Raw genomic sequence first — 22,166 nt, forward strand, 5'->3', positions numbered from 1 at the left:
TAAAATTAATGCCGGTTAATTGTCCATGCTTTAACGGTTTAGTCTTTCGATAATTTCTACGAAGGAATGTGAACCGTTAAGTTATCATTATATACCTCTACTTGTTCAGCCACAATTTACGCTTCCGTCGGAATTTTTATATTATTTGTGGTGCAATCTATCCAGGTGGAGTTAGCATGGACGTGAGCCACAAGCAAAACGTTTGCGCGTCATCTCCACGGCTGTGGTGAATGCAGATATCATAGACAATTTAATACTTGAATTACATCTCTGTGATATTTGGTCCCGAAGTAAAAGTGAGAACATGCATACAATGAACAAACTCTCCTTTGTTTGTGATCAACGTTGTAATTATCTATATATAGCGTCCTGAAACCCGGTAGTAATAAACATTGCTGGGCTTGCACGCACGTTCAATCTCCTTACCGTGTTTACTGCGTGCCCGTGATTGCAGTATTATGATGTCATGCAGTACCTGGTACAATCTCAGGTTGTTTGGTGGGAAACGAGATTAGAAGATGAAGTAAGCGCTTGGCGGTGCGTGTCGCGATTGCTAAAAGTAGCGTTTGCCGCAAAAACTTCAAATTGACAATTGCACACGCGTCCTTGAAAACATCTATTTGTAAAAGTCGGGATGGTTTAACCCAGAATAATAGTTGAATGTGTCTGATATTCTGAATGCAAACGAAGAACAGGAAACAATGCAAAAGAATGTCGTTTTGCGAACACTTTTCAACCACCTGTCTGTATATTAAGTACCTTTATTAATGACAAATTGATTGTAAAAATAACCTTGATATAAAGAGTTATGTTTAATCTTACCTCCTGGTATTAAATTCTTAACTGATCGAAACCAGACCGCACCCAGGGGTTTAAATAACATTGAGTTAAGTTTGTGAGAAGTCGAGAATTTTGTTTTAATAAAGTCGCCTGAAACATTCGATCGAAGCAAAATATTGTAAATAAAATAAAATCAGAACCGAAATGTGAAACTTTCTGCCCCGGGGCTTCAGCGCACATATTGTTACGTCATTTTGTCTGACATGCGACTGCAATTTCGGTGTCTATGCATTCGGGCAACTTTGAAACGTAATTCCAATGCAAGCCGTTTGTGACGTTGAAAATTGCCTGAAAGGCTTCCTGATATTTTCTGTAAAATATTATCTTCTGTCAAGTCGTCATGTAAGGTATTGACGTGAATGTGGATTTGTTCTCTTATTAAAAATTACCTGTTTCTATTACTTATGTTGGTTGTGCTGCAGGCGACGATTTAGAATAAAATTTCTCTTGCAAGTAAAACGTTTGCGCATCACCTCTGTTGCGATGTCTGCTCATATCATAGAATGTGTGAAACATTCAATATTCTGTGCATGGATGCGCGTTGAAATCACTTCATGTTTATTCACATATTCATGAAGTCATGCAGTTCCTGGTACAAGATTAATCTCAAGTTGTTTGGTTGGAGACGAGATTAGAAGATGAAGTAAGCACTTGGCGGTGCGTGTCCCGACTGCTAAAAGTAGCAACAACTTCACCTCATGTGGTTGGGAAGTAACCTGCTGCGTGTTTAGTGGTAATGCAGTTTTTCTATAAAGTCGGGGTTTTGCAGCTGTTTGTCCGCATTCAGTTGCCTGGGACAGGAAGGTGTCGAGGGACAGGTAAAGAAATGCGAAAAATGTCATTCAGACAACTTCAAAGAAATTGTCAATTAACATTGGTAGCTCACATTGTAATCCTATCAAGCAACTTCTAAAAGTGTATGTGACAATAAAAAATAAAAATTTTATAATTAAACTAAGAGATGGTCATATCTTCAGAACATTTTTGGCGAAAAAGGTAGCTTGATACGGCGACTGGTTTCTGAGATACCGCTGATCAAAGTCGCATTTTTGCAAGTTGCGAACGAAATCGTGCGAAAACAAGATTATTGTTGCGTGACGTCATAGAAGGCGCTTGAGCCGTACGAAGCCTTATGCGTAGGAATGGAAAACATTGTAAAACTGGTTTAATATACCTAGTTTGGTACCCAACATATCAGCGATTGACCGAAAGGTACCACAAAGTGGAAATGTGTGTGCCTGCTAATCTACCAGTGCCACATCAACAGCTGCACTGATGAGACCTGTCTGCAGCTCTCATTGGTTTAGTATAGTTTTGCATTAAATAGAGGACAAAAAGTAAACAAGTGCAACAAACGATTTTTATGTTAATTTGAGTTACAGACAGGTGGCCGCTGTTTCGACCTGTTAAGTCTTATTTGGTTGCGTAATGATAAAACAGTAACTGGAACAGGGTGTTCTTGTTGTTAGAGCATTTATGATCGCTAACGTGATACATGGACTTTTGGAAACACGACAGAGACAAACCGTCTGTTTAGCATTGTCGTTTTGTCCACTCACAGCAAAAGATGCAGGTTACTTGAATTTTGGGACTGGCAAAGACCGCCGAGAAAAAACGACCAATATAGCTTATTATGCGAACTAACACTGTTATTCTGTCATAGTACCATCTTTTGTCTGCCAGTAGCGTTGCCCACGAGTTCGCGTCGTAAACTATTTGATTAATTTGCCACAATCAACCACTAATGTATTTTTCGCAATATAGTTCGTAAAAAACAAATATTATTGGAATCATCAAATTAAAGTCAACGCAAGGTTGAGGTTGCAGAAATTGTTGACACCCCAATTTCTGCAAGGTTAAAGTTATGACATCACACACAAAATGATTTCATTTAATGTCACTGAGCAAAGAAACGCACCATCCCCGTCTTATCGAAGTACACAGTGATGTGGTTGCTGCTATAACCTGTAGTCTTCCGATAATCAGAGGCAAATAAGCCTTTGGTTTGTGACGTCACAGTGTCATATTTTTGTGTGATGTAAAACCTTGTCCTGGCCTTTGAGGTAACGTAATTTGTGGATTCTTCTATGTTTGAAACTATTCGATATCTGCAATATAAGGCGCCTTCTCCTGTGTAAACAATGCATTTTTCTGACGCGAGCGAATTGTGTGGCGTCAAATTCGCTACAGCGATAAAGGTTTGCGACTTTTGGTCGCCGCTACTTTTCGTGCAGTTTTCTACATTTTTTAGTAGACGTAGAACCGTAAAACTTTGGATATATGTTTGTTGCAAAAGTATCTTAGTTTTGCGAAAAGTTTCCATGACTGTGTCATATGCACTTGATGTTTATCCCTAAAGTAAGTCGTAACTGCTTGAGGTAACAACGTTACATATCCTCGATAATACAAATCGTGTATGTCGAATGTACAACAGGTTACCTTACATTAGAAATATTGCAAGTTCACAATTATTTGGGCGAATACAAACAACGACGCATGCAGAAAAATCTGGTAACGATATTGTAGTGTTGATATTAGTCATAAGAGGAGGTTTTGTAGATGTTTCAAAACATTTTTGTAAGCATGTGATTTAATGTCACTTTTCTAATTACTTTTAACATTGAATTTTAACATTCTTGTTTTTCCCGTTGTCATAGATACGATTTCGTGCGAGTGGCCCACCTAGTGGCGCTAGTTGCAAGTTAATTGTCATGACGTTTTATAGTTGGCTGACATTTGTAGTATCTTTATGTGTGGAGTTTATTACATCAAGCTGGTTTGTAGGAATGAGTAAATATCATCAGTAATATTTTGTTGGGGTTATTGTTGTTTTGTGTTGAGAATAATTTCTTTGTCGTTCAGCAATTTGACGATGTTAGGAAAAACATTTAAAATGCAAATTATTTTCCTCTTGTGTTTGTTCCTGCAAACTGTTACAGGTATTTTTTAACGAGATATTACGCGATATCTTTATATGTTATTCACGAATATGTTACACGTCATACTTGTGTAGGTGGAGGTTCGTCCACTTGCCGACCATCAGCTTATAGTGGACACAGAACTGCTTTCTACATCTCACAATCGTGTTCAAGTTATGGAAGACTTTTATCAACTGGAAATGATGGGGGAATTGCTGCAATGCATTTGTACTACAGCACACTCGGCAACAACATTTGTTCGGTGAAAATACTCGCTCTGTAGTTCAACCCAACTAACCTTAACTTTGAGTTGTGGGAGATCTTGTGCTTACGTGAACCAAACTTATCACATTAAGTTGATAAATATTCCTGTTCGCTACTGAAAGATATAAAAATAGTCAACGTGACGAGAAACACTTTTGTTATTTTTGCGGATCGAATATTCCACATTAACATTTGTGCCTGTTTTCAATTTTCTAAAAGATTTATTTTCCTACTTTGATGTCAAAACGACCTAAAAGCCAACCATGGAACCAACTCATTCATGCGAAACAACTTACGTCACATACTTTCGAAAAAAACTTAAATAATTCTTTATTGTAAATTCACTTTTAATTAATATTTGTTAACAACATGTCAACCTCCAACTAATGAGGTAATCTGAAAACCTATTCCAAAACAACTACTTCAAGACGAGCCAATCGTTTGATAGTCAACAAAACGAACGTAAACCAAACCACGCGTGTAATACATTGAGATACAGAATGACATTTTTGTCAGAGAGATATAATACTGGTACAGGGAAATCCCCATTTTCTTGCTAATTTATTATATATTATATTATGTTATAATTTTAATGTAGGTTTACGAAGGAAGCAACACAAACGGTGCCTTATTAGGAACGTTTACTGGTGATGGAAGCACAACAGGAATTGTGAAATCAGATACCGGTTCCATGTATTTGAGTTGTCCCACGTTGCGAGGCATTTCTTCTTCTTCCTATCCCCACTTTGCATTCATAAAAGGTAAGAAACCAAAACAAACCAGACAATCTAAGAAACAAGCAGGAAATGTATTTGAATATCACAAATCGATTAAACTTAAGATTCAACCGCATTCATTAATTATTAAATGTTTAACATCGGTTTTGTCGACGAATATTAAACACCGTTAAACAGTCACGCTTCACTAAACCTTTACATTTTTAAAATAGTAAAAATTTCCCCAGTGAAGAAGATATTTGTATTTTTTCTGAATTTCGGAAAGAATCGTTTTGTGAATCACTGAAAGACTTCAACAATTTTTGGAGTTTAAAAAAACTTTGTCCTGATAAAGTTCGATTGCATAACGACCGAAATGTCGACCAAGCAAATAATTATTTGCCATAAGAACTTATGAGGTTTTGCAACTATATGCCTAAGATTTAAACGTTTAAAAACAATTGAACCCTTTAAGATTTAAACGCTTTATATTTTCTTTGTGAAAACTAAAGTTCGAATTAGTTTGATGTGAAAATAATTCTAAAACTGGTAAAAAAAATCGCTTTGAAGAAAGTTCGATTGAAACTTAAACTCTGTAAATACGCGTTATGAGACTTCGATGGATTCAGATAATGTCAAGATTGCAATAAATCTAACGTCCTTGACATACAGTGTACACAAAAACTTTCAAAAAAAAATTAGTTTTGTAACCGAGCTGGAGGAAAAACATCTGCGAAACAAATATCCACACAAAACGTAAAATGTTGCAAAATGAAAAATGTTTGGTTAAATTGGAATCCAAGCTGAACTCCATTGAAACCACTTTCATCTAAAGTCCGGGCTAAATTCAAAAACTCCTGACCATTAGCATTCCAGGCATCCTGTCTGAACCTTTTTGCTGAGCTGTAATAACTCTCCTGTCTGAACGTGTAGAGTGGATTAAGCTACACTTCTGCGTCAGCTCACAACGCGTCACACTAGCTTCACATATGTGAAGGTGACCACCACCGTATAGCGCAGCACAAACATGTATATTTTTTTACTACACCGGGAATCGAACCCAGGATATCCAAAGCACCACGATCAGATTTTAACATACATTCGTATTTGTGAATACAATTTTTAACGAAGGTGACAACAATTGTTTGATTCAGTTTCCAATACGTCACCAACTTATTTGCCAGCATTAGTCTTTTTCCGTCGAATAATAAATATTCGGCCAAACACTGAAATTATACAAACGTTTGATGCAACATAAATTAAGTAAAATACTATATTTTTTAGAGTGATTCCCAACAGGAATTGCCGTGGTATACAATTGATTGAAGTTTATACGATGCTGTGCAGTGATATTATAACAAAAATTGTCAACTTATAGTCGTAATGAAAAAAGTGGACTTGCTCTGATTCCGCCAACTTTCAGTTTATTTTAATTTCTGCAAACTCATGCAAGTACGTAAAATACGAAATGTTGTTTAGTTAACGAACAATCTTGTGATTCGGAGTTGAACGTGGACGATCTTCCAACAACTCTTGTTCTTCCAACTTCGAGCAATGGAAACTTGTTACAATCCCTAGCTTGTAATTATACTGTGACAAGCCCAGTGAGATGTAATTTCACAATATCTGCTTCAGCTCTTCGCAGTACGTTTGGCCGCGGTGGAAATGCAGACGGACTCAATGTAAGTTGCATTCAGAAAGTTTTCGTGACTGCCATTATAGGGACGTTGTTGTTATCTTTGATATAAAAACAAACTAAGTTCATTTGATCTCCTGTACCTTGCTGTTGAATAGATTTTATCCGATGATCCTTCACATCCTGGGGTAATTGTTGGCGGGGATCAAACAATAAAACTTCAAGCCCGAAGAATTAATATTCAAATATTCGTAGACAACTCTGGCACTCGTCATCCTTCAATCAACATCAGCTCAGGTTTGTATTAAACTAAGTTCGACAATAATGTGAAGCGGAAGTTATGAAGTGGATTGATCAAGTTGAGCAACCGATCATACAAAGAGACTTAGAAAACACAAACCGATTACATAATTCACAAATGCGGACACTAGTGCACAATTTTTATTGTGTGTAGATGACGTAGTTATTATGTGTCTGACTTATGACATTTAAAACCAAATATTTTTCATAGACGTTTATGTTTCAATTAAACCCTGTTCTCACGGGGACAGTTATGTGTCACCATAAGCACTCCCACTATATGGCTTTGCCGATGATATTACGCACTTCTTGTGTTTACAAGCTTTTGCTTGACATTTCGATGCAAAGCTAACTCTGACGGTCAGCTGATTTCATTTATAAAACTTCCAGTAATTAATGTAAACATAATAGTCAGAAAGAATAACTGGGAATATAAATTGAGACGAAATAAGGTTCATTGACCCAGGAATATTTTTGAACGAAAATCAAAGGAGTTTAAAACAGGAAAGGTGAAACAAGAGTATTTTATTTTTTCAGATTGCAAGATGTATAACGAAATGGAATGCAACACCAATTCTATGAAGTTGAAGTAAGATTTAAAATTTCTAGAAATTGCTAGAGAATTAAATAGTTTTTTCATGAATTGTTACTTTGAATTTATCCAAATTAAACCAAAACAATATAAAAACAAATATACAAAATTTAAAAATATTATTCATGTTGTAGATATTTATAGACTTGTTAGCTTCTATTATCATTTGATCTGTTCAATTAGAACGACAACTTTCAACTTTGTTTTAATTATAAGTTTTGTTGCTTAAATAAAATTTGTTTTGATAAAACTTCAGTTAATCTAAAAAAAATAAACCAGTTATTATAAGTAATCACAATCTCATTTTGATGTCGCTTTCGATCTTTTCTTACTGATTTAAACGAAATCTTACACGTCTGTTATTTGCTTCTATTATTTTTTTATAGGTAAAAATTTAGCGACACATTTTACAACATCAACTTCACCAAATCTCATGGTTATTTAAACAACTTTTATTCCAGTGTCAGTTCTCGTGGGTTAAGTGCATTGGAAGCAAGTGGAAAAGATATTTTGTATATTTCGAATCGTACAATGACAAGTCTTGATTCTCTCCCTGGAAGTTGTAAAGTTGCAGCGAAAGATCCTGTTTTCCAATTTGAACTGGATGCGTGTCCTTCAATTCTGGAGGTATTTGTATTTAGTGAAGAAATATTTTCCGATGTACATCTGAATTTACGAACTTAGCAATTAGGCACAGGAATATTGACTGAGATAAAGCATGTCATAAATCTCAACAAAAACATGTAACAATTTTTATTATCGACCAGCTGATAAGAGCATAATCTTCATTATTAATTATTCGAACAAAAATATACTTTATATGTTCTTCGAAGAAATCCCAAAGCAACGTAAGCATCATGTACCAAGTTCGCAATTACAAATTTACCACTGAAGTTGTGAGACGGACATCTTACAATCCACTCTGGGAAATATCGTGCTTTATTCCAGGAATGTTAAACAGAGATATCAAAACTGCTTCTGGAGCAATATCAACTAAACTGTACGCATTGTAATATGTTTACTTTTTCAGTTTGGTGACATTTATGTTTTTGTTGAAACTTAAAAGGAAAGACAGTTATCTGACTTCACATCGTAGTGTCGGGAATATTACGATTAGATTTGAGTTGTTTAGTGACGAGCAAATGAAAAATCCACTCAGATCAAATTCAATCGTCCAAGTTCCAAACTTCGTTTACGCTAAGGTTGATTCGGCCAGTGGAGGTGGAAAGTTTCACACATCTCTAAGGGTATGTTTTGTTCAATGATAATTTGAAATAAAAATGTGTCAATATTCTGTGCATGATTAAGGCTGTGCTGGCTATAAGCTAAGCCGTAGAAGTGTGGCCTGAAATACACATATATGCGTTCACAAATGGTAAAAATTTTATGCTAAACAAATATACTCATCAATGAATTTCTCGAAGCCAAGGATGTAAATAAATTAACTTTTAATACAAAAACTTTGTTGATCATTCTACTCCTTTATTACTAAACTTACGCCATAAGTTATGTAGATGGACTGGGTTAGTGGCTGGCTCTAAAGGGTGCAGTTTTTGGCACTGACAATACGTTGTTTATATATGCATGGTTTCTATTAGATATATTAGGAAATTTTTTGTACATAATTTGTGCGAGGATTCCATATTTAGCCAATGATTTAATGAAACTCTATTTGTCAGTTAAAATCGTGCTGGGTCAGCAACATGGATTCTGATGAAGGAGGTTTGAAATATGAACTCATCACAGAAAGGTAAAATGTCGCTGAATAAAACCTTCCAAATACATTCCTGTCAATTATATTCAAGTGAAAGTGATTTAAGAATGTCAGAAAACATAAGCATGAAACTTCACATATTTCCAACCTTACACACTATTTCTCATTTAAATTCAGTGTTTGTTTAACTTCAATTTCATGCCGCAATATTAACACACGTCTATAGAAATTTGTTTTATTCTAAAATGTTTGATTTGTTCGTGTTAAAATATAAAAAGTTTACAGATAAAATCATATTATCGCAGTTGCAAAGTCGTCCACGAGATGGAGTCAGAAGATTCAATCGTAATTTTGAGAAACTACCAAAGCACTTTCGTATCTTTCAAGTTTCGCTCATTCGTGTGGAACAACGTGTCTGTGAACGAACAATCACTGTACGCTCACTGTTACGTGCAATTATGCGACAATGCCAACCACAATTGTCAACAACCGGTGAGGTTTTATACACAGTAACATATTGCTTGTTTTGCACAAATACAAAACTAATTTTACGATACATTTTCGAACTAGTAATTATGGAAATACATAGCAATATAAGATAATACTTTTTCATACGTGTTTCACAGGATTGCTCACAAAGACGTGAACGGCGATCAGTGGATGCGGATATAGAAGAGATTTTAACGGTTGGACCATTCTACGTTTCAGCTCCGGATTTGTGTGGAAAGGTGAGGTGGCACAAAGTTGAACTACCTCGGTATATTGTGTGATAAAAATATGCATCAGGCCAAACTGCGCGACGAATGCAAGCCAAGTTTATAGCATGTAGGTAAGTGGTACAAGGAGATATGTGTAAACAGGGTAATCTACTTGGAAACAAAATTTTGCAGGCTGTTTTCCGATGACGTAATAGATTAACATGCAATCGCAACTAAATTTAAAATTAATGTTGAATTTGTAACAAAAACGTAGTCTGCCAGTCTTGCAATATTGCATGATACAAAAGCAGAATAAACTTGGTTCGATCTTTCGAATGCAATTTCATAATTGTTCGCCCACCAAATATAGATTTTGTTTAAGAGGTCAATTCTTCGCAAATGAAATGTTTCCCGTTAATTGGGCAACTACAAAATTTATGCATATCGTAGGAAAATGGTGGATGTTCAGATTTCTGTAACGATGAACTTGGAGTTGTCCAATGTTCTTGTTTTAAAGGCCGCTATCTCGGGAATGAAGAAAAAACTTGTATTGGTGAGAGCTTAGTTGAAGAATATTATTTATTATACCTCGTTCTTCATAGCAGAAGTATTTTGAATTCTAGTGATATATCAATTCTAGTAATAATCGTTCATATTCTTACCAAGCAATTTTGACAATGATTAACATTTTTCTTATGTTTTAATAAATTTGTGCGAGTTTATATTCACCATACTTATCTAACCTTACCTATAGTATGTGCACGTGTGCAGATGTGAAAGAAGCATTGAAATCTGAAGCATTCCAGCAAATGAGAGGTGTTTACATATCTGTTGGATTCATCGTTCTCCTGCTTGTTATGGTGCTGGGGTTGGTTGCTTGGTTTATAAGAGGAAGATTCAACGAGAGAACTGATCGTAGATCGTTGCAGTCGAAGACATACATGTACATCCCTGCTAAATAACTGATCGTTTGCTGCCAAGTTGTATTTGTATTAAACACTTGCATGAATACTTGACTAACTGATTTGTAACACGTTGTAAATACAAGCCCCCATATGCATGTACAATTTTGATTTTTGTGGTCATACAGACCAGAGGAATTACTACCAGTATTGTGTTCCATCTGAGATAATGGAATACATGAGTTCTGTACACTTCATTATTCATTATGAGACGAAATCCTGTAAATGTGTCTGCCGTATTTCAAGGTTACCAACCTAACTCATTAAATAACAGCAAACTAAGTTAATAGTAACGTATACCACAGGAGTTCAGCAAAATATGAGAACTGAGATCGCCAAAAATAAAGCATGGTAACACTTCTGCATAGTCTGATTTCGGTGGTGGAGAGCTATATGTATGTAGAATGTTGATTTCTGCGGTGATTTCAGACTTTGTAGCTGGTTTGCTCTTTATTTTGCTCGCCCTAAGAATATTGTTCTAATTTTATGTAGTAATTTTTTTGTAAAATTGAGTAATTGAGGTCTGTCTTTTTTTAGATTAGTTCCCAACTTTCTTGAAGCGTCAACGCATAAAAAACAAAAAAAAATCAGACAACTTCAGCAAATAACTAAACAAAAATACTTTTCAGAAACGAATATTTAAAGTCGCGCATCTCCCTTCGAATTATTGGACCAAACTTTAGTGTTTATTACTGCATGGAAATGGGAATTGAAAATCAAGGCTACCTACATAGCTTTATGACGTAAATTCTGGATTAAAAAGTTCAAACAGCCAACAAAGCCTTCTTCGCATCGAAATTTGATTCCTTTACAAGCTTGATTTCAAAAAATACTTTTTTTTTACTCATTAGTCCAACAGAGTTTGATTGATTTTGTAGATTGATTAATTCTGTTTGCGAAGTCGGGACACCGTACTTCGTTATTGATTTGCAATTTAAGCAGGTTTGGTGCCTTTTAAAACCTTATTTTGATAACCCAACTCCCATTTTCACATTGTGTAATCCTAAACATATATGTCTATGCACGTCTTGTGCCCTCGACAGATCCAAGTATGGAAACTCATTATCACACGATCATCTAAAATCCACCAACCTGTGATCCACTCAACAAAATATTTCCATCAGAGTTGTGAAACTTTCGTGACCGTGCGACGATGTTCAGACAATATAGCGAGCTTCTTTTCACAACCAGAAGTGTTTGAATCCCAAGCTACAACCGCTTCATGTGTGGCAGAAGTTGCTGGATGTAAAATATTTCTACTTTTTATTCTTTAATCTCAAAACTCAAAACCGTCTTCCAGCGCAATCACTCTTCCAGCGCCCTCTACATGCGTTACTGTTTTAGTTTGATTTAAACCAAACGCAAGCACGTTGAAGTCGCGTCAGGTTCACAGCTGGACTTATTCCCAAACTACACGTGTCTTTAGCCCCATCTTGCGGTAGCGTTTGTAATCCCAGATGACGTCCAAAATATTTAAAACAATTATCGCTCATGAGGGACTACTTCCAAATACTGTTGGTTTATTATTTGGTTCTGCGGAGTTGGACTTGGTTTAAAAACTACCGCACCACGTCAAGGTACCAACCCTAGCGGTGGGTCTCATCTGAGTCAGTAGAGAGACCCTCGTTCGGCGCAGAACCACAACCGAAACGAGGAAACATGCAACAGATTTTTTAAATAAAATACATGAACACGTGGCCATCATTTTAAACCAACTGCATCCTGATAACCTGCCAGCCTGTCATAGAGTATATCCATTATATGAACGGAGAGTAACGCGCTAATGGATATTCCCACATTTTTTCCCGGCTACGATGGATGGCAGAGTGTGACTGAAGCTTCGACAACAACAGTTTATAAACTGCTGTTACCAGCATAGAACTAGTGGTTGTGTGCTGATGGTGAGGACAGCAATAATACGCGGTGACACCACACGGTTGGCGTCTGTTACAATACTCGATACTTGGTTGTAAACTGCTTGTAACGAAGATCGCACTCTGGGCACAGGCGAGTATCAGGTTAGGCGGTGAGTAGTTTTTTTACTACGTGTGTCCGGGCAAGGTGCATTACAGATCCAAGTGAAATATTATGCTGGGAATGTTACCTTGTGATTTTACATGCGTCGAACAACAAGACGCAATTACCTTTTATAGTCCAACGGTTTTACAGTGGGCAGCACTGACACATGTGTATGCTATGAGCAAACATGTTCAGCGCATTGCTCACTCCATACCATGACATAAACATCGTTTGCCAAATAGTTGATTTCACATCGGGTAAACGTTAATATCCCTCGGTAGGATATTTTTCAGCAGGCTCCACATTAACTTGTTTTGTACTAAGAATACATCGAACCTAAAAGTACATGATTGCGGTGTCACGTTTATGCCTAACCACAGTGTACTATGGACTAATACAATGACTTACCTAAAGCGGTTGATGCTTTATTTGCGAGAAGAGTCAGAAGAACGAGCAACACAAAAAACACGAGCATATAAGGTGGCAACCGCGACACGAGAAAAAGGCAATAGCACGCTTCAATGCACAGGCGAACACTACAGTTCGGTCGCCACAGGACCTGCCTCCAGAAGCGGGCAAGTGTCACGCTGAATAGCGTTGCGGTGGTCGTACATTGCGCCGTGGTCTGTCTCTCGCTGGGGGTATCGTAACCGGTACTGGTATCGTGAGATCGACGTGAGCCGGCTTAAGGCGGTCGATCGAAATCGTTTGTGAGCGACCTCCAATGTCCAAAGTGAAAGTTTTGTCCGACGCTAGCAACACCTTGTACGGGCCATCGTATGGTCTGGTCAGCGGAGGTCTATGAACATCGCGACGAAGGAATTCATATGGGCTGGTCCTCAACGAGGAAGGGACGGCTGCGGCAAAATTCGTTGTAAGTTGTCTCGCAATGACGGCAAAAACTTGACAGTGGCGTCACCTGTAGGGGCAATAAAATCACCAGGAACTTTCAAAGTGGTACCGTAAACAAGCTCGGCGGAAGAGGCTTGCAGGTCATTTTTGGGCTTCGCAACCCAATGAAAAACAAAAGCACGTGCACAAGTGATGGTGGTGGCATCATCGATTGGTATCGCTTCCGGCCATCGGGTGAAGCGGTCGACCACGGTTAATAAATACCTTAGACCTCGACAAGGTGGAAGAGGATCAACGATGTCGATGTTTATGTGTTGAAAACGAGATGTCGGAGGGCTGCACTGGGCAAGTGGAGCCCGAACGTGCTGCTGAACCTTGGCGCGCTGGCAAGCTTCACATTGCTTGGCCCACAACGCTACTTGCTTCTTTAACCCATGCCAAACAAATTTGGAGGCCAGAAGGTTCTTCGTGGTGCGAATGGACGAGTGGCACAATCCGTGAACGGCATCGAACACCTTCTTTTGCCAGGACGAGGGAACCACGGGCCGAGGTCTTCCAAGGGATGTGTCACAGAGCAGCGTGGTTCCTGAATTGCCAACCGGGACATCTTGCAGACGCAACCCGGTAATTGCTGTGCGATAAGATTGCACTTCGTCGGTATGTTGCGCGCGTGCCAGAGCCTCGCAATCTAGGTCGAACAAGGGCACCCGTAGGGCACTCATGAAACACCTGGAAAGTGCGTCCGCGACAGCATTCGACTTGCCGCTAATGAGCCGGACATCGGTAGTGAACTCTGAAATAGAAGAATGTAGACGTTGCTGGCGAGCAGACCAAGGGTCAGCAGCCTTCTTGAATGCGAAAGTAAGAGGTTTGTGGTCGGTGTACGCAGTAAACTTTCGCCTTTCCATAAAATAACGGAAGTGCCTAATGGCCAGGTGCAGCGTAAGAAGCTCGCAGTCAAAGGCGTTGTATTTCGTTTCCGGCTTTCTCAACTGACGGCTGAAGAAAGCAAGAGGGGCCCAATGATCGTCTGAAAATTATTCAAGGACCGCAACCACAGCGGTCTCATGGGCATCTGTCGTTAGTGCGATGCAGGCCTGCCACTGCGGATGATGCAAAAGCGTAGCATTGGCGAAAGCGTCTTTAGCCTTATCGAAAGCCTTCAGCAGGTCGACCAACCACACCAGTTGTTCGGGTTTGCCCGCTAAAGCACCATAGAGCGGTTTCATAATATTGGCAATATTGGGCACGAACCTGTGGTAGAAATTGACAATCCCTGAAAACTCCTGTAAACATTTGATGGTTGCCGGCACAGGGAAGTTCCTCACAGCGTCAACTTTGCTGGACAGGGGTTTGATTCCGCATTGGTTAAAGTAATGCCCAAGAAACTCGATGCTGCTTTTACCAAACTCGCACTTTTGTAAGTTGACGACGAGATCGTGGTCCGAAAGCCGTTGGAAAACCTGTTCAAGATGTTCGATGTGGGCTGCATGTGTTGGACTTACGACAAGAATGTCATCCAGATAGACATGAAGAAAATCCAAACGTTGACAAATAGAGTCCATCTGCCTTTGGAAAATTTGAGCCGCATTCTTCAACCCAAACGGGGTTCTAAGAAACTCAAACTTGCCGAATGGCGTGATTACAGCCGTCTAAGCAGTGTCGGCTTCAACAAAAGAAACCTGGCGATAGCCACGTACCAAGTCTACCTTTGTAAAGATAGAACAACCCGCGAGACGCGCGGTAAAATCATGGATTTGCGATCGGCCTGTGTGGCGTCGTTAAGGCGACGATAATCGCCGCAAGGGCGCCAACTACCGGAAGGCTTTTCCACCATGTGGAGAGGGGATGTCCAAGGGTTTGCTAATCGGCGCACTATGCCCAAATCCAGCATCTTTTGAAACTCGGCTTTAGCCAACATTAACTTTTCAAGTGAGAGGCGCCTGACTCGGCAATGTACAGGGCGTCCATCAGTTACAATGTGGTGCTGAACACCGTACTTAGGCAAGGAATCACAAAATCTAAGTGTTTTTACCTTTGGAAACTTCTCCAGCAACTTCTCGTATGGGCAAAGCACGAAATTGAGAGTGCGAAGTTGTGGCGGTTGGTGTAGAGACGTTTTCAAGGGGTAGCCCGCGAACACCTCTGAGTGAACAAGATGTTTCCTGTCAACGTCGACAAGCAGGCGATTAGCGCGGAGAAAGTCAGCACCAGTGTCAACCAAAAAGTTGCGGCCGGAAACTTTGTCCCACAGAAAGAACTGGCTTAAAGAGTCGCCGGTTGCCCCAGCCATTACAGGCAACCGGCGTTGTTGTTTTCCTGATAAGAGCACGGAGGGCAACATTATTGGCGCGCGACTGCTCCAAAGCGCCTGTGATAGAAGCACATGCTGGAGGGCTTCGCAGTGCGGCGTGGAGTTGACCGAGTGCGTTGCTCCTTGCTGACAGCAAATTCCGCGTTGTGATTACGAGAAAGCCATAATAAATCCGCCCGTTGGGCAAGCTGCCGCGGATTTGCAGTATCATCACTGACCAAAACCACCTTAATATCTTCAGACATGTGCTGCAGGAATAAGTGATGAAACAGAAAGCAAGCGTGGTGGTCACCTAGCAAGGCAAGCATTTCGTCTATGAAAACCGACGGTTTCTTGTCACCTAACGGTGGCATATTAGGAGCTGCACGTTCTTGTGGGGACAGGGCAAAAGCGCCTTCGAATGGCTTCAAACTTGTTTTCGGCAGGCGGTCGTTCAAGCAAGTCAATAAGTCGCGCTGCTGTGACCTGGTCCAAGACCGAAACCACGTGAAAGTACTTTGTTTCATCTGCTGTGATCTTCTTTGTCGCAAACTGCGCCTCAGCTTGCTGCAACCAAACACGTGGTTGGGTTGGACAGAACGTGGGCAGTTTAAGTGCGACAGCGTGTTCAGTCTCCATGACCTCCAAATAACGTTTTGGAGCCTCGGGGTCACCAGTAAGGCGGTTGATGCTTTATTGCGAGAATGGCGCAGAGTCAGAAGAACGAGCAACACAAAAAACACGAGCATATAAGGTGGCAACCGCGACACGAGAAAAGGGTAAAAGCACGCTTCAATGCACAGGCGAACACTACAGTTCGGTCGCCTCATACCAACCATTTGATAGACATCGACCCCTTCAAAAATCATTGGGTCAGCGTTCACTGTACCTGCAGATCTAAACATAGTAAACGTAAAAATGATTGTAAAATAACTTCAAGAAAAGACAAAGAAACAAACAACCAAAATATGTTACAGAGATTTCTTACCATCAACGAGCATTACCAGTTCATCTGTGGTGGAGTTGTCTGACGTTGGTTTATTTTGTATCAGGAAAACAAAACCAAACATACGTTAACATTGATTTGTATTCTGTTGGCTTGTTTCGAGGAATGCAACTATATTTACAACGCGTATGACGTATTATTGCTTTGACACATACTTTTCAGACAATGTCCAATGTCGTATATCAACCCCCAAGACTTCAAAACTGTACCTTGATCCAAACAAAGTACGTTTTGCGTGCAGTGATGCGTGACGAGTGAAGAAAAAAGTTTTGTGATGACCACGTGATCGGGGGGTTGCTATAACAACAGTTGGCCTACCCAGGGCACATGTATTTTTTATCCATTCAAGATAATGATGAACAAAATACAATACGTTGTTGAGGCCTTACAGTAGACAGGACAATGTAGGCAAGCGCAATACTTGAAACAATGAAAACATGCGCACACAAAGCACTTGATTGTGTAATCGCGAGCCGCACTGAAAGAATATTTTGTACGGTTTTAAGGTACAACATACTATTTGAATTAATAAATCAAGCACTCAGTCTAAGGTGAGATTCTTGAGCAAACATGTACGTTATCATGTCCTAAATAACAAACAACCTTGGTTGGAATTTGTACATGTTGATGTCGTTGAAAAGGTCGGACTACGAACAATACAGTGTAAATACATCAACCCGCTACCGCGTAAAACAGCAAAGTTATCTGCGTATTTGATAATTTACCCAACAATATATTGCCAATCTTTCCGCCGTCGACCGTTGACTGTGGCAGCATTTGTAAGGAAACTGTTACTTTGTGAAAGCGGATTGATTTCTTTATTCGTTCTCCAGTGAAGATTGCAGCAAGCAAACCTTTATCACAAACAAGTTCAATACATGTTCTCCAAGCATGATTTTAGGAAATAGGCAAGGTTTGCGCGAGATTTTATCGACGAAAGTCTGTTGCGTGTATGCATATGGCTTGGTGGCAACTAAAAGAGCGGCTTGCGACGGTCGGGTTGGAGTGAGTTATCGTCGAATAGGGTCCTCGACTGAATTGGTTAAAGTATAATTTCATTCGATAGTAGGTGCTGGTTTTGTATAGGATTGTTGTTTCAAAAGAACAGCTTGGGCCAACGTTTGTGCAAGGTTTTATCGGCGAAAGTGTACATCGGACCACCCTTAAACCGTGTTTACAATACAGCAGCGTACAGCAGCGGCTTAATGTGCTTTAGACAAGTTTAATATTTTTGGAAAGCTTGATTTTAGTGCTTTCGTTTGGTTGGAAATTGATAGCGGGGTAATTTTTAAGGAAAAATTTTTTTTTTTAATTACCTTCCCTCTGGTCCAATGCCAATCTTTCCGCCGTCGACTCACTTGTTTTGTCCGCAGTAAGATTATGACGCACGCAACAAATATCAGCTGCCCAGCTAAGCGCAACCCACATTATTTCCTCTCTCAGCGCCCAACGAAAATGCGGAACTAAATTCACAGCCGTTGACTTGGGCAGAATTTATGAGGAAACTGTTACTTTGTGAAAGCGGATTGATTCCTTTATTCATTCTCAAGTGAAGATTGCAGCAAGCAAACCTTTATCACAAACAAGTTTAAAAGATGTTCTCCAAGCATGATTTTAGGAAATAGCCCGAGTTGAAATTTGAGCCACAATGCTGAGAAAAGAAACGCGTAGAAGTTTGTTTGTTGTGAGCTGGGCCCACATCAGTTATACATTGTTTGAGGCAGTGATTACTTTATATTGTGACGTAATAAGTAAGGCGTGGTACCACATTTGACACGCTTGGTTACACACTGCGGTTTCGCGGGGTATATTGTGGCCAAGGTACACTGGTACGCACGCGCACAACTTGCCAGGCAACCTTCACATATACGTAGGGAATCTCTACCACCATATCAGATAACGCGGTGATATTTCATGCAAATGCAATGCCTGGGAAGCCTGTAAACCTAACGATCTCGATAGCTGTGATCGCCAAGTAAGGACCTGTGGAGTGAGGCGATCCTGCCAATCATGCCATTGCATAAAACATTGCTGCAACTATTTAACATGTTTAAAATGCTGAAAATAAAATGACAGTCCCCATATTACAAAAAAGCATTAATGTGTTTTCTATATTTTGGATGGTTCGATCCATTTATTATGCTCTCTTAACTTTAATTAAATCCAATGTTTTTGTTGTACGTTTAAGCCTGCGTCAAACCCTGATTAAAGATCAACTCAATTATTCAACTGTTCTGAATAAACCTCGACATCCGATTTTGATCCATTTTTTATGGGAATCAAATGCAACTTTGTCAACAATTTTTTTAAACATTTGCTCATTACTGCCACATAACGGTAGCGTCAACAGTCGCCTGCGCAACGGTAACAGACTAACAGAGGTCATAAACAGGGTCAAACAAGAATTGCGCTGGAATCCTAACGAACTATTCTAAGTTATGCAGATTTTCTTTTAGGTGTAAATCCTGCCAGCTAAAAACGTATTGAATTTTTGACAAATTGAGACAAGTTAGGAAACTTTTTGGAAGAAACAAACTACCAACAAACATCATGGGTAACACAGAAAGTAAGAAAAAAACAACAACTGTCACAAGCTCTAAATCTGGTTCTAGTGTTGACCAACAGAAAGCAGGTTAAAAATATTCTCTCTTTCATAGAATAAAATAGAAGTTCAAAGTTACTTAAATCACCTATGTCTGAAACCAATATCTTGCAATCATAGTGAGCCAAAAATGTAACAGATCTAATACCAACCCTTGCTTTGTTAGGAATGTATCATACATTGTGAGTTATTGCAAATATTTTACACAAGCTTCTGTTGAAACTGATAAAGTTTTGATATTTAAACTTTAGGGTCCTCGCAGCACATATCAGCTCAAAAAGCAACCATAACTGGAAGCAATGTTGGGGTTCAAGGTGATGTCAATCAACCAACAATAAACATTTACAATACTCCTGGTAAGAAAATTTGCCCATGCAATGAAAACTAATTCAACACATAATGCTGTTGTAAGCCTATTCACTAAAATTTTGTTTTAGCTATAAAACTTTTTTGATTTTGGGCCCGAAATTTCCATCAAAATTTATTATATTCAAACACTTAGTAAAGTTATTGTGAATATATTTGAAGGTTTATTAAACACCACGAAAGAAGACCAAGGAGATGAAGGTAAACTATTACAAAAACTTTATCTTACAATAATCTGTTTTGAAACCATTTACAATCTTTACCAAAATAAGTTATCTATGCTGCAAATGGTTGGTTTGGGGCAATGGAATTTGGTTGATGGGTTGGAATATGCAGACAACTTTATTATTTAACACAATTTTGCGGACTGTAAAGAAATAAGCCCAATCAATCAATAATTCATTAGGCCAAGTCTGTCGCCAAAACCTTAATGTTAGGCAAACCGCAACTTTATGCCTGTTTTCTCACAGAAAAGCAGCAAGAAGCCATTGAAATCATCAAAAAGCAGCAGGATATAATTAAGTCTGTCACATCTCTTTCTGGTTTAAATGAAGAAGGTATCCCAGATGTTTGTCCACAGCTGGAGAAACGTGATTTCTACCAAGGTATTGATACCAAGAAAGGTGAAGAGTTTGTGCCATCAACAATAAGGTACAACAAAAATAAAGTTAAAGGAGAGCGTATAACTTTTGATGAGCTGCTTTCCACAATCGAAAGTGGTGATCAGTTTCTTGCCATTATTGGCGCAGCTGGTGCAGGGAAATCCACTTTGTCCAAGAAACTTTTGAGAAAAAACAAAGATGGGTATTTGGTGTTACACCTAAGTTTCATGAATTTAGATTATGGAGATAAAAAACTCACACTTCAAGAACTCCTACTTGATAGGCAGTTTCCAGATGTTGATCAAACTGACCTTGATGCTGCATTTAAATGGATGAAACAAAACCAAGAAAAATGTGTTTTGGTATTTGATGGTCTGGACCAGGCAACATGGTCATTAGAAAATATGAAGCGAATTAATACAGATTATAAAACTCGGTTCACAGTTCAACAGCTTGTTGCTAATCTCTGCAGCAAAACCCTGTTCAAAAAATCATCATTGATCTTTACATCACGTCCTCATTCACTGCTTTCCATTCCTGTGGGACTTCGTCCAAAACCCACTATATATATCCGTGACCTTACTACAGAAAACACGAAGAAGCTATTTGATTTCTATGCTGGAGAAAAGGCAAACGAACTGTGGGAAAAACTTAAAGAAACTCCAGAAATGCTAGACTTTTGTCACAATCCATTACTTTTGCAGTTTGCTGTGTATGCTGGTTTGTTTGGTGACAAAAACTTTTTTGGCACAATTACAAGCTTATTTGATGTTGTTTTGCAACAACTCGATGCATCCGAGCATGCTAAGGGTAGTATACACTTTTTGAGAGAAGCACTTGGCAGAATGGCATATAATGGAATGACTCGTAAAACTGTTGTATTTACCCACCAAGAACTCTCAAATGTGGCCCTGGAGTATCTTAAAGTACAAGATGTTATAATAAAACTACCAAAATTTTCGTGGTTTTCAGAAAGAAAAGTTTTCGATGTTGCAGCTTCTTGTTTTTTCTTTGTTCACCAAATGATTCAGGAATTTTCTGCTGCTTCGTACATTTCCTTGTTCATGCCAGATGAAGACTTCGACAAATTCCTTGATACATTGGTTCGAGAAGAACACTGGAACATGACGCGACGATTTGTTTGTGGCCTCTTGCTTGGAAAGGAAAGTTGTAAGTACATTCCTTAATCTGTATATTTTGTGTCATAAGGTTTGCAGGCTTGGCACCCCACGCATTGCTGCCTGGCTGGATCAGCCACTTTTTCCTGACAAGTCGGAGCAAAATTTGAAAAATCAAGCTCCCGGTGAGGTTTGAACTCACGACCCTGGGCTGACCAGGCCCAACGTTCTACCAACTGAGCTATATGAGCTCAGTGGTTTCGCGGGGTATATTGTGGCCAAGGGACACTGGTGCGCAAGCGCACAACTTGCCAGGCAACCTTCACATACACGTAGGGGATCTCTGCCACCGTATCAGATAACGCAGTAATATTTCATGCAATGGCATGATCGCCCAACTGCACAGTTCCTTGCTTGGCGATACTGCCAATCATGCCATTGCATGAAATATTAGTGGTATAGATCTCCTGTAGCTCAGTTGGTAGAGCGTTGGTTGGCCCATGGTCATGAGTTCAAACCTCAACAGATTTTTCAAATCTTCCTCCGACTTGTCAGGAAAAATGATCCAGCTAGGCTGCAATGCCTGGGCTGCCAAGCCTGAAAACACAATATTCGCGATACGTTAGCTGTGATCGCCAAGCAAGGACCTGCGCAGTGGGCCAATCATG

At 39.2% G+C, this 22,166-nt stretch overlaps 2 protein-coding genes and 1 pseudogene across 2 annotated transcripts in view; 2 read left to right on the plus strand and 1 right to left on the minus strand.

Annotated features, from left to right (window-relative positions):
• The window catches only part of LOC145903197 (protein NLRC3-like), a 223,617-nt gene that overhangs the window by 199,556 nt on the left and 1,895 nt on the right, over window positions 1-22,166 (plus strand). The gene's annotated exons all lie outside the window — the stretch shown is intronic.
• LOC145903285 (uncharacterized) lies at window positions 15,804-16,443 on the minus strand (annotated as a pseudogene).
• LOC145901706 (NLR family CARD domain-containing protein 3-like) lies at window positions 19,272-21,567 on the plus strand. The gene is made up of 4 exons (XM_082989471.1): window positions 19,272-19,442; window positions 19,664-19,768; window positions 19,941-19,979; window positions 20,249-21,567. Exons 1-4 carry the CDS (start codon window positions 19,361-19,363, stop codon window positions 21,565-21,567), a joined length of 1,545 nt encoding a protein of 514 aa, XP_082845597.1. The 5' UTR covers window positions 19,272-19,360.

Source organism: Ascidia mentula, chromosome 5, assembly GCF_947561715.1.
Source record: "Ascidia mentula chromosome 5, kaAscMent1.1, whole genome shotgun sequence".
NCBI classification, from domain to species: Eukaryota; Metazoa; Chordata; class Ascidiacea; order Phlebobranchia; family Ascidiidae; genus Ascidia; species Ascidia mentula.

Coding starts and splice junctions, on each gene's coding strand:
- LOC145901706 (XM_082989471.1), top strand. CDS start 19,361: ATGGGTAACACAGAAAGTAAGAAAAAAACAACAACTGTCACAAGCTCT. Junction 19,443..19,663: donor TGTTGACCAACAGAAAGCAG/GTTAAAAATATT, acceptor TTTAAACTTTAG/GGTCCTCGCAGCACATATCA. Junction 19,980..20,248: donor AGAAGACCAAGGAGATGAAG/GTAAACTATTAC, acceptor GTTTTCTCACAG/AAAAGCAGCAAGAAGCCATT.